At 36.4% G+C, this 12,267-nt stretch overlaps 1 protein-coding gene across 3 annotated transcripts in view; it reads left to right on the plus strand.

The window, feature by feature from the left end:
- msh3 (mutS homolog 3 (E. coli)) overlaps positions 1-12,267 on the plus strand; it is a 351,434-nt gene that overhangs the window by 323,374 nt on the left and 15,793 nt on the right. For all 3 annotated transcript variants that reach the window (XM_039759260.1, XM_039759261.1, XM_039759262.1), the window contains exon 23: positions 4,075-4,249. In XM_039759260.1, the coding sequence (XP_039615194.1) occupies positions 4,075-4,249 (175 nt within the window). The remainder of the gene's footprint in view (positions 1-4,074; positions 4,250-12,267) is intronic.

The raw sequence follows: 12,267 nt of genomic DNA on the forward strand, positions 1-12,267 counted from the left end.
ACTGAATCCTTCTAACAGGGCTATTAAAATGTGAATCAGCAGTGAAAAACAGGTCACTGATTAGGAAAAGGGTTAGAATGAAAACCTGTAGTCGCTGCGGCCCTCCAGGCCTGGAGTTCGACACCCATGATCTAGAGATTGTTTAAGAGTAACGTCTGACATTTTTGTGAGAGAAATCATAGCTACGTGTATTTTAGAGGGTATCTGCTCATTGAGATTTCTCCCATCAGAGCTGAACATTATCAGATACAGTGGCAACGTTTGATGTTGGAGCCTACCTGCCTTCTGCCTGGCCAGAGATACCTTGCCAACTTTTTACATTTTTGGCAAAGAGATCACAGCTACATTTTCACCCCTGATAGCAAAACCAAAAATATTGTATATCAAGAGGCCCTCGGATACCAAGCTATCAATATAAATTCTTCTCAACACAAATAATTACATTTTGTTTTCATTTATTTATTGATTTTTTAAAGATTGTCCTGTTTCACTACTGTGCAGGCAAAGTCACAGGGAAAGCTAGTATGAACTATGAAGCTTATTGGATTATGATATGGAGATAAACTCAGTGTTTAACACTGAGCCCCACTTTCACCAAAATCAGTTTATGGTATGTGTAAACAATTTCTTATCCCTGCTCTTTCTCTCTTTCTTTTTTGAGAACAATCTGATTACATTCCATTTAGATGTATCAAGATACTATTTTCAATGTCTTATTGTGGAGAACCCCGATATAATATTTATTGTTAATTCTGGTCCATTTTTATGTGTTTTTATTATTATTATTTATAATTTATTTTAGTAAGTTTTATTAATATTGTTCGGTGTATATTTTATTTAGTTTCAATGTGTTTTTGTTGTCCTGTGTTCCTTGTGCTTTGTTGGTGGAACACTAATAGGGGGGCTGCCCTGATGTCAAAGAACAACCACAGCCTGTATATTTCAGTCTAGGCAGGAGGACATTTATCCATCCATCCATCCATTTTCTAACCCGCTGAATCCAAACACAGGGTCACGGGGGTCTGCTGGAGCCAATCCCAGCCAACACAGGGCACAAGGCAGGAACCAATCCTGGGCAGGGTGCCAACCCACCGCAGGACACACACAAACACACCCACACACCAAGCACACACTAGGGCCAATTTTAGAATCGCCAATCCACCTAACCTGCATGTCATTGGATTGTGGGAGGAAACCCACGCAGACACGGAGAGAACATGCAAACTCCACGCAGGGAGGACCCGGGAAGTGAACCCAGGTCTCCTAACTGCGAGGCAGCAGCGCTACCACTGCGCCACCGTGCCGTCCGGAGGACATTTAGTGGTTCATTCATTTGTTGTTGAAGTTTATAAGTATTGCTTTTCTTCGTTAATTCTGATTTCTGAATTTCTTGCTTATGTTATTGAGATTACAGTTTACTGGATTGTGGACTGGACTTGTTTGCTTTGGATTACATTTTTATGAAAATCATTTTTGCCCTTGTTTTGCCTTTTAGACATTTTGTGCTTTTTCTAATTTTCAAATAAATATCTGTATTAAAGATTTTGCTTTTGCCTTGTCCTTCCAAACTAGAGATTCCTTATGGTTCATTTCTTTTCAAGGGAATTTTTAGTTGTTTTTTAGGTCACTAAAATATATCATTAACCTTTAACCCAGCTCTCCATTTTTAGGGGTCTCTAATCCAAAGCCTGCAGGTATTATTTGGGGTATCTTTGACTTGTGGTAAGCCTTTTCTGGACAAGCTGGTGAAGTTCCTTGCCTGATTTGTGGAACATTTTGAAAAATCTCACACCCTTTTGCAATGTTTGTGTCACCACTTGACGAAATTAGGTGATGTTCTCAAATTAGGCTCTGGTGGATTAGGTGGATTCGATCATGAGAGTGTAGATGAACGGAAAACATCATTTGTTAACAAGATTAAATACATTTTTAACTGACATGCATTTTTGCAAGTTCAGAATGTGTAGTTTATATCAATATTTAAAACTTTGAATGCTTTTCAACAATCTAGTTTGTGTGTACACGTTAAGTTGTTTTCTTTTTTTTTTTAAGCAATATTCTTTATATCTCTTTGGCTTGATTAATTAATTGGATAGATAAATGAAATCTGTCTGAATAGCTTAAATAAACATGCCTCTTCAGTGAATATTAATACATTTTTGAATGTGCTCTTATATACATAAAAATGTCAGATTTACTTAAATAGAAGATTATTTTTTTATGTTAGTAAGTAGTGCTAACGTGGCAATGTAACAGACAATATTTGCTCACACCAGCCCTGTTTTTAAAGATAACACTACTGTTAATTAAATGTTATTCTCTAAATGGCTATGAACTATATGGCTATATAGTCTAATGAACATGATAGTTGTCAATTTCCTAGACAAAACATGGATGCACAACTAAGAATTGGTCATAAATGGAAAAGTATTTTCTGGGAGTACTTTGAATATGACACTGTCAGTAATAAGAGCAACTGCATAATTCATGTACATGGCACTGAGGTTTGTGCAATTAATTTAAAGGAAAATAATCTGATTAATTTAAATATTCTTAAACTGATTTTGTAAAGAAGTCTTTCATGAAATTGAGGGCTGTGATATACTACGAGTGATATTCAAAAAGTTTCCACACTTTTATATTTTCGTTGGACACGGTGAAGGTGGGAGGAGTAGTAATTGAGCATTAAAAAGTTGGTGAGGTGCTGGGAAAATTGCATTGCAAATGAAGGTGACTATGTAGAAAAGAGATGTAACTTGTTTTTGAAATTCTTAATAAATAGAGTTTAAAAAAGTGTGTAAACTTTTTGAATGTCCCTTGTAAAAATCACCCATCCATTCATCCATCCATCCATCCTCTTCCACTTATCCGAGGTCGGGTCACAGGGCAGCAGCTTGAGCAGAGATGCCCAGACTTCCCTCTCCCTGGCCACTTCTACTAGCTCTTCCGGGAGAATCCCAAGGCGTTCCCAGGCCAGCCGAGAGACGTCCCTCCAGCGTGTCCTGGGTCTTCCCCTGGTTGGACGTGCCCGGAACACCTCATCAGGGAAGCGTCCAGGAGGCATCCTGATCAGATGCCCGAGCCACCTCATCTGACTCCTCTCGATGCGGAGGAGCAGCGACTCTACTCTGAGCCCCTCGCGGATGACTGAGCTTCTCACCCTATCTTTAAGGGAAAGCCCAGACACCCTGTGGATGCTCGGGCATCTGACAAATCTCCCAAAGAAAGTAAAATGTGAGACTAAATTAGTTAGTAAACTTCACATGTGCCTCTGCAGAAAGTTGATGACTGGTGCTGTCAGCTCACTTAATCATACACAAAAAAGACACTGTACTGGCATAGCCCTCTATTGAATGTCAAGTAGGTTGTGTGAATTATTGCCTTCATAAGATACTGATATACAACCCCAATGCCAAAAAAGTTGGGACACTGTGTAACATGTAAATAAAAACAGAATGTAATGATTTGCAAATCAAATAAACCCATATGTTATTCACATAGAAATCATATCAGATGTTGAAAGTGAGACATTTTACTGTTTCATGGAAATCATTAGCTCATTTTGAATTTGATGACAGCAACACATCTCAAAAAAGTTAGGATGGAGGCAACAAAAGGCTGGACAAGTAAGTGCTACTAAAAAAAAGATGACCAATCTTCAAAAATCTGTGTCTACAAATTCTAATATCTGAGTTCCACTAATTATACTACCCTCATATAAAATATACTTATGTTGTGGCAGTATTTACCTGGAAAACACTGACCTGTGCTAATTGAACTGGTTTTGCCCGGCAGGTGCTTTTTCCATTTGGCTTAATTATGATTTTTATTTTGTCAGTTATGAAGGACGTGTTATGTTAAGTAAACTCCAGAGGATGTGCCTCAGATCCTCCATTTTTTGTCACTTCTGTTAACAGTCATGTGATATAATACATGCAGTATATTAACATATATGAATAATATCATTCCTCATATCATGTTATCTGTAATTGCTAGAAAACACTCCAGACCCATGAGTTTTCTGCTTGGATGAATGGGAGCTAAAACTGACATTATTGAATTTGATTGTTACAGAGACATCAGATGATCTGCAGCCAGAGTTTATCACTTTCCTCTATTTGCTAACAAGGGGAGCAGCTGCAAGAAGTTATGGCCTCAATGTAGCCAAATTAGCTGGGATCCCAGATGAAATACTTCAGACTGCTGCCTTCAAATCAAAAGAACTGGAGAACTTAATAAATTCAAAAAGGTAAGAAGTTCATAAATTAAAGACGGCAACCTGATTGAAAATATGTTTTAAATGAAAAACATTCAGATTAATCTAGGATTTAGTGAAATTAGATTTATTATTTTTTTCATATTTAAGGGATGTTTTCAGTGTCATTCTATGTAAGAATGTTTTCCTTCTTCTCTTGTACTACAGTACGTCTCCCCTTTGTAAAAGAAGAACAAAAACATGCTTTGTAAACCTTTTTAACATACAGATATTCAAAGTACTCTGCACCAAACCATGTAATCAACTGTATTTTCTATTGAATATTCTTATCTTCTAGTTTGTCAGGTCAGGTCAGCACGTTCCCGCACCCACCACACGACAAAAACACCTTGGGATCCTGGTTGGCAACCCCCCTGGCAGACACATGGTCCAGTCCCACCCTTAATGAGCATCTATCTGCTGTAGCCAGATGTTACGTGGGCATCCCCATGACCTGGTCAACAATGAGGATCCTGCGAGCTGGATCACCCTCGGGGAATGTGCACATTTAAACCCCTCAAGAGTTGAGGAAATGTATCACAGTTACAATGCAGTTAACTGAACATAGCTATAAATAGCATATTCCTCAGGACTTATTTTTTCCTCTCATAATTTTAAACCATTTTCATTACGTTTCACTATTTACGTGCAAGAATTTCTCAGTATTAACTTTATCAGTGCTTTTGGTGCTTTTGTTAATTGCAGGATGACTGAGAGGTTCAAATTTGTTGTTTTTTTGTAGAGGGGATTAATTTAAGTTAATTTAAGGGTTAATTTAAGGACCTCCATAACAGAAAAGTGATCATTATAACATTTAAGGTTATTAAAAAGGCTTATGTTGCAGTCACCTGTCATGGAAGCATCCTTCAGCAAATTCTGTTCACTCTTACTATGAATGTAGTTCATCATAAAATAAATCAGATGTCCACTGTGATATTTGCCTTTCAAAAATACACAATAGGCAGTAAATCAATTAAAATTAACTGGCTATCACACTTGTGTGTGCATTAAAAAGTCGGCACATTTCATTTCATACTGCTGCGGTAAAGACTGAATCTGTCTGTGTTGTAGGACATTTCTAACAATCCTCTTATGTAACATGCTCCACTGTGTTCTTGAAATATCTCTTGTCAGTTGGCAGCCTAACTATATGCAATGTTATGAAAATATTTTTCAGTATTTTTTCATTTAGTTTTTAAAAATGTCAGATGTACACGATCTACATTTACGCTTTTAGTTTAACCCACAGAAAGTGTTATAGAAACATTTAACAACCTGATTTTAACTATCAAAAATCACTTGAATTAATGTTCTGAGTCTGATCAATCATGAGTTAGAACTACTGCCAGGTTATCACATATTAAATTGCATTTCTGAATTGCTTTCTACTTGTTTTTGCATTGTTAAACCACAAGTTTTGAACTTTAATATTTATATGAACAAGTTCCCTCTATTTTCAGAATTTAGCAAATATATTTGTGACTTTCACTTGGGAACTCTAAATACTCTCGATATTTGTTCTTCAAAACCTTCCCGCAAAGTATATGCAGAAGGTTAAGAAGAATAAGATTGTTCTTATATGGATGTGATTTTATAGAAGGATTTCTCTTACTCTTGAGGATTTACTTTCTTAGCAACAGGGTTTTGACACAGGAGACCCCATTGGCTTTCCACTCACATCAACAAAAGCAAACTCTGTAAATCGGATGTTGATCTAACTCTAGCAAAAAAGATAAACCTTCAGGAAGAAAGTAGAACAATTAGGGGAAAGTGAAGGGCTCTCAGCCAAACACTATTCCAAAACTGTGTGGCGTGTAAGCCAGGCAATAGGGATTTAATTAATAAATTGTGCATGATCAGGACTAATATTAAAATTTCACATTTGAGAAGATTAAGGTTTATATCTCATTGGACAAACACAACCCTGTGGGCCTAATTTAAGAAATTACACAAACATATTAATGTTTATACCAGTTTATATATTCATTGATATAAATGGATTCTTCTATAATAACAAATCTTACTGTACCTCCGCAGTTGCTCTACACCTATTTAAAGTTTGTATCTCCTCCACTTGTCTGTGTGGGTTTCCTCCAGGTAACCCAGTTTTCTCCTACATGCCTAAGATGTGCTTATTAATTTAATTAGTGTCTCTAAATTGCCCCAGTGTTTGTGAGCAAAAGTATCTGCTTGAGGGCACCCTCTATTGGACTGGCACCCTATCCAAAGCTGACTGGCTAAATTGTGTCCAGTGCTGCTAAAAAGGGATTTGGTTCTGTATTCTATGAGATAACAATTTGATAAAAAAGATGGCAAGTGTCATTCGGTTATCATATTTCAATATGTTTTATATCTTGTAGACATACATACAGTAAGTAGTGAAAAGCTATTAATAGATTAAAGGTTATATTTTGGCATATTTTTTGGTGATCAGAGAAGCTTTTTAAAAATCGCTTGACAAAATGGCCAATACCTGATGTTGTGGTATATATACGATTATAAATAATGCTTCACTTACCATATGTAAACCATACACCAGAATGCTTGAGCTGAAAATGCTAGCCACTTGCTAGTAATGTGGTTGCCTAGGCAGCATGTAAAATAATGCCTCTCTACAAGCAAGCACCAAATGTATATACGTTGTGAGCTGGCCATTGTACATGCAGAACAATATACGTGGTAATATATGTTTGTTCTGTCATTAAATGATTATTGGTATAGAGTCAAGGTCCATGGTGATGAAGCTAAAAATTTATGTACTGCAATTGAATTTAAACTAATGATTGCATTGCAAGAATCCATCTCCCTTTAAAAGGCATGTGAGCAAAGGATTTGGTCAAAAACTCTATATTTACTAACCAGCTTTAAGATTTACAAAAGATTAAAACAAAACATCCAAACTGCCAACCCCTTTTTAAAATATCCTGTGCTAGGCCCTATTTCCTGTGAATAGTGCACTGCAATTATTTTTAGCGGATTTATTTTTGATGTCCATTGCTTACTACAGATTCCCTGCCTTGATGTTTTTCCCTAATTAGCTATTGCTAGGTTGCCTCCAGCCAATTTTCTTTCTCCGGAATCTCCAGGACTTCAGTATTTGTGCTTCTTGTTTCTTTTCTTCCAGATGGTCCATATAAAAGGCGACTACTCCACACCTGAGTTTCCTTTTGAAGCTAATTAGTCATGATTACTATGTGACTTTTATACATTACTATTAATAAGTCAATTAGGTAAAATTGTTAGGTAAACAATTTGCCAAACTACAGTAATGTCTGCCGCCCCTCTTTCAGGGAGAACTACAGAATGAGCCCTCTGGCTTTATCACTAGAATTACCAAAACCTAAGAAAAAACTCTTAAATCTGGCCCACCTTAAATCCCTTCGCACCTCTCTGTCAGCGTCTTTTGTCTTGTAAATGTGTCGATAAGCACAAGCAGCAAGCAACCTGCTATACCACCCTCTCACCGCCACAGAACGGGTAAGAAGTTCCCCCAACTGAAGCATTGGTTATCTTGCAGTGAAGTGGTGGAGTTTTAGAGGGGAAGTAATAGATCGTTATTTGGAACACATACATTTCATGTGTGATCCGTGTCTACAACATCTATGTAAACACATCGTTAAAACAGAAACGTTTTTAATGTTTTAGTAATGACAAAATGTAGACATAAACTCTAGAATGTGTGAAGGCTGAAGTCTAAATATCAAATAAACACTTTCACAAAAGGTGCAAGTGCAATACAATAGCTTCCGTGGTGCAGCGGTAAGAACCGCTAACGTGTAATCAAGAGGCCGTGGGATCGATCCTGTGTGTCTCGCAAATTTATCATTTTGAGTAGTGAGCTGCTGTTATTGTTAATATTATACAATAAAAACATACATTTGATTTGCGCCTGTAACAGCCGGTGTAAATTTACTTGTAAATGTTAGCGTTTTTTTTTTTCTTTCACTTTTATTCTTTCAGTCACGATACATACTACCACAACCCCCAAACCACACAACCCAAAAATGGATCTGATGCTGTTAGTTTTTATTTGAAACTGGTAGTAACTGTAGATGTGAGGGTGTTTTCAGACAATGGAACTGTAAATTCTCTGATCTGGAGGGATAAATGCTGACACAAATGCTGGTGAATCTGCCTTCTTGGTATCTCATTATCACTTGAATTTTTTTTATTCAGTTTTATTGAGTGTTCCTGCTTATGCTGAATTAGTATGTACCTTATGGTCCATGATGCCAAAGCCGCACTGACAAAAAAACAAAGACATAGGTATATATGATATTTGGAATTATTCATTTTATGACCTGTATAGTATATTTCGGAAAACACTGTGACACTGATGCAACATTATTCATATTAATTTGCATACCTTCTTGCGGTTGTAATCAGTGACCGCATTTTTAACTTTTTTTCCGATCTTGCCCAGTTCTCTACATTTGGGTACATGATGGTGTTTCTTTTGTACTCCAGGACGTGCAGAGGAAAGAATAGTACAGAGAGGTCAGGTCTGCGGTACAGTAATCCCTCCTCGATCGCGGGGGTTGCGTTCCAGAACCCCCTGCGATAAGTGAAAATCCGCGAAGTAGAAACCATATGTTTGTATGGTTATTTTTATATATTTTAAGCCCTTAGAAACACTCCCACACTGTTTATAAATATTCTCCGCACAGTTATACAGTAAACCCTCGTTTATCGCGGTTAATCCGCTCCAGACAGCTAAATTAATTTCCATGAAGTAGGATTCTTTATTTATAAATCTAATATTTTCACAGTTAGAGCATAGAAAACCTGTTTGTGACCTTCTAAATAAGTTTTTTAACATTATTAGAGCCCTCTAGACATGAAATAACACCCTTTAGTCAAAAGTTTAAACTGTGCTCCATGACAAGACAGAGATGACAGTTCTTTCTCACAATTAAAAGAATGCAAACATATCTTCCTCTTCAAAGGAGTGCCTGTCAGGAGCAGAGAAAGTCAGAGAGTGAGAGAAAAGTAAACAATCAAAAAATCAATAGGGCTGTTGGGCTTTTAAGTATACGAAGCACCCGCGATAAAGCGGTTGCAATGAAGGGATCAATGTGAAGGTAGTCTTTCAGCATTTTTTACAGAAGCGTCCGTATCTTCTAAGCAATCAGCCACTGTGCAAACAGCCCCTCTGCTCACACCCCCTCCGTCAGGAGCAGAGAATGTCAGGGAGAGTGAGAGAGAAAGAGAAAAGCAAACAATAAAAAATCAATACGTTGCTGTTAGAGCTTTGAAGTGTGCAAAGCACCGCGCGGGAAGCATATCGTATATCATTGAGGAATTTTATTTAATACATAATACGTGCTCTGATTGGGTAGCTTCTCAGCCATCTGCCAATAGCGTCCCTTGTATGAAATCAACTGGGCAAACAAACTGAGGAAGCATGTACTATAAATTAAAAGATCCCTTGTCCGCAGAAATCCAGGAACCAGCGAAAGATCCGTGATATATATTTAGATATGCTTACATTTAAAATCCGCAATGGAGTGAAGCCGCAAAAGTCAAAGTGCGATATAGAGAGGGATCACTGTATATGCAATCATCAAATTCAAATGTTAACTGTTCCCACACACCTAAGTACCACCATTCCTATATTTACGACGTGTACCTGTTGCAATGTACACACTTCTCTCTGTGCTGTGGTTCCTATAACATTGAATGGGCACCTGACACTGACTGGGTTTGCTTTCATGGGAGCAGCGGTGGTCTTGGAACAGAAGCTTGTCGATGTTGCATCCTGTTTTTCTATTTTCATCGTCTTTTCTTGTAAGAAGTGACAACAAAGTTCCTCTGCAAGGTGAACAAAGAACACTCAGTGGACACATTTATGCCTCGTACAGTACATGTGCGTTCATCTGCGCCAGGTCAGGCATATTATAACACACAGCAACCGGCCACCTGCGTGCTCCTGCTCGCACTGAATAAGCTCACGTCCATGATGTCAACGCAGCACCGGGCACAAAAAGAAAGAGACAAATATATGTGACATTTTGAAGTAATCATTTTATGACCTGTATAGTACCAATCAGAAAACATCATCACACTAATGCAATATTAAATTTATGGTACTCATAAAAGTTAGCTTTTTTTCAGTTTTATTCTCTCAGTCACGTTCATGATTTCCTCATTCCATCCCTGTCCAAATAGATCTGACCTTAGGTAACAGCATTAGCATAAATTTGTACTGATACTGGATCATCTCAGAGAATGTAATAAACTTAATGTATACGTTTTAAATGGAAAACAAAAACATTACAGATACATTTTTGAGCATTGAATAATATATTTTAGCATGTTTTCATATATTTAATCAACTAAAAATCATTGTAACCATTAGCTTTTATATTAAATTGCAGTATTGTGAATTTCCTCATGGGATTAATAAAGTATCTATCTATCATCTATCAATCTATTTCAGGATGAATGTCACTTTTGGCAGTCATTAAATTATTGCATTTTGGGACTTAGGAAAAAGTGCTTAGATGTATCAGCTGCTTAGAATTGTTGTTTCATTAATGTTGTGATGCTAGTAACAATCTACAATGTAATGGCTAACAGAACAGCCTCTCTTATCTAGAGTTCTGGGTTCAAATCCCTATCCTAGTAACTGTCTATGAAGAGGAAAGTGCATTTTCTCCCTGGGTCTGCATATTGATAAATAGGAATAATCTTTATACGTACATAAAGTACATTCTTCAATAGTAGCATTTTACAAACATGTCAGTTGTAGTTGTTGGAATTAATATTGTTGCAGTGTTTTTTAGGTTTTCTTTGTAGTACCCTACCTGGTAGAAGGCAGTTGAGCTTTTATAGTTACAGATTTGATTTTCATTAAACCGTGATTCCCCTACACAAACCAACACACCTTCTTATCAACAGTCTAAACAGTTTAATATAAATGATCTAATTTTATTTTTTCTGGATTTCATGAAATCCACAGTTAGCACCTTTAAGACCTAGCAGTCATTGCCTCTACTAATGCATTTGAAACACAAACAGATATATGAGTCATGTTATTTTATTTTTGAGCATTTCACACAATATACAGTACTAGAATCTACAATTTATGTAATATATAATATTTTGTTTTAATTCAGTACTGTGACACATTTAACTTAAAAAGGGTAGAAACAAATTGTGATATTTTCCACATTTTCCTGTTTTTCAGGTACAACTGGAACCTTAAAATTTATAAGGCATTTTTCTGAATGTTTATTGACTCAAAAATGTTTCATAGGTGGTCACATAAGCAGAGAGTATTTAAATAAAGTTAATTTGCAGACATATTCTGTGTCTTCATCTTAAACCTAGAGAGTTCTATAGCTTTGCCAAGCAGTCCAGCTGCTGATGTGTTATTTGTAAATAGTTCAGTTTTCCATTTTCAGATGTTTCACAGATAATAAGATACTCTAATTTAAATTTACATAGAATGTATTTGTTACAATAATAACACAAATAAAGTCGTCCAGGTTTTGTTTTCCCAACAGGTAGAAGATAACACTTTACTTACTGTTAAAAAGAAGGCTGTTAGAACATTAAAAATTGAATATTAAAAATGTTACAAAAGATGACGAAAACCTCATAGATGTTAAGTGGAACTTTATGCCAACGTCATTACAGAAACTCTTTCAAAGTTCATAAGGAAAGGTATTTTATCCTAAACACACAAAGGGGACTGAAAGAGGTATACTGACATACTTGCTTGAAGGAGAAGGGTTCATATTCTGAGTGAATTCACCATGATAAAGCGATAGCAGAATTGAAATTACAAAGCCTATAGAAGATGGTGTCTTGACACGAAGAAGAGTACACAAAACAAAGAGATGGTATAGATTTTTTTGAAAGAATGATATTGAAAAACTAACAGAACAAGGCTATTCATCAGACAAAACTGAGTCATACCATAAATTCTGTATGCTACTTTCAAAAAATAATTTACCTAATATAAACATTATTATGTTCTAGGTGTATTACAAATGTTGTGCTTGACT

The sequence above is a fragment of the Polypterus senegalus genome, chromosome 7 (genome assembly GCF_016835505.1).
Source record: "Polypterus senegalus isolate Bchr_013 chromosome 7, ASM1683550v1, whole genome shotgun sequence".
Lineage (NCBI taxonomy): Eukaryota > Metazoa > Chordata > Cladistia > Polypteriformes > Polypteridae > Polypterus > Polypterus senegalus.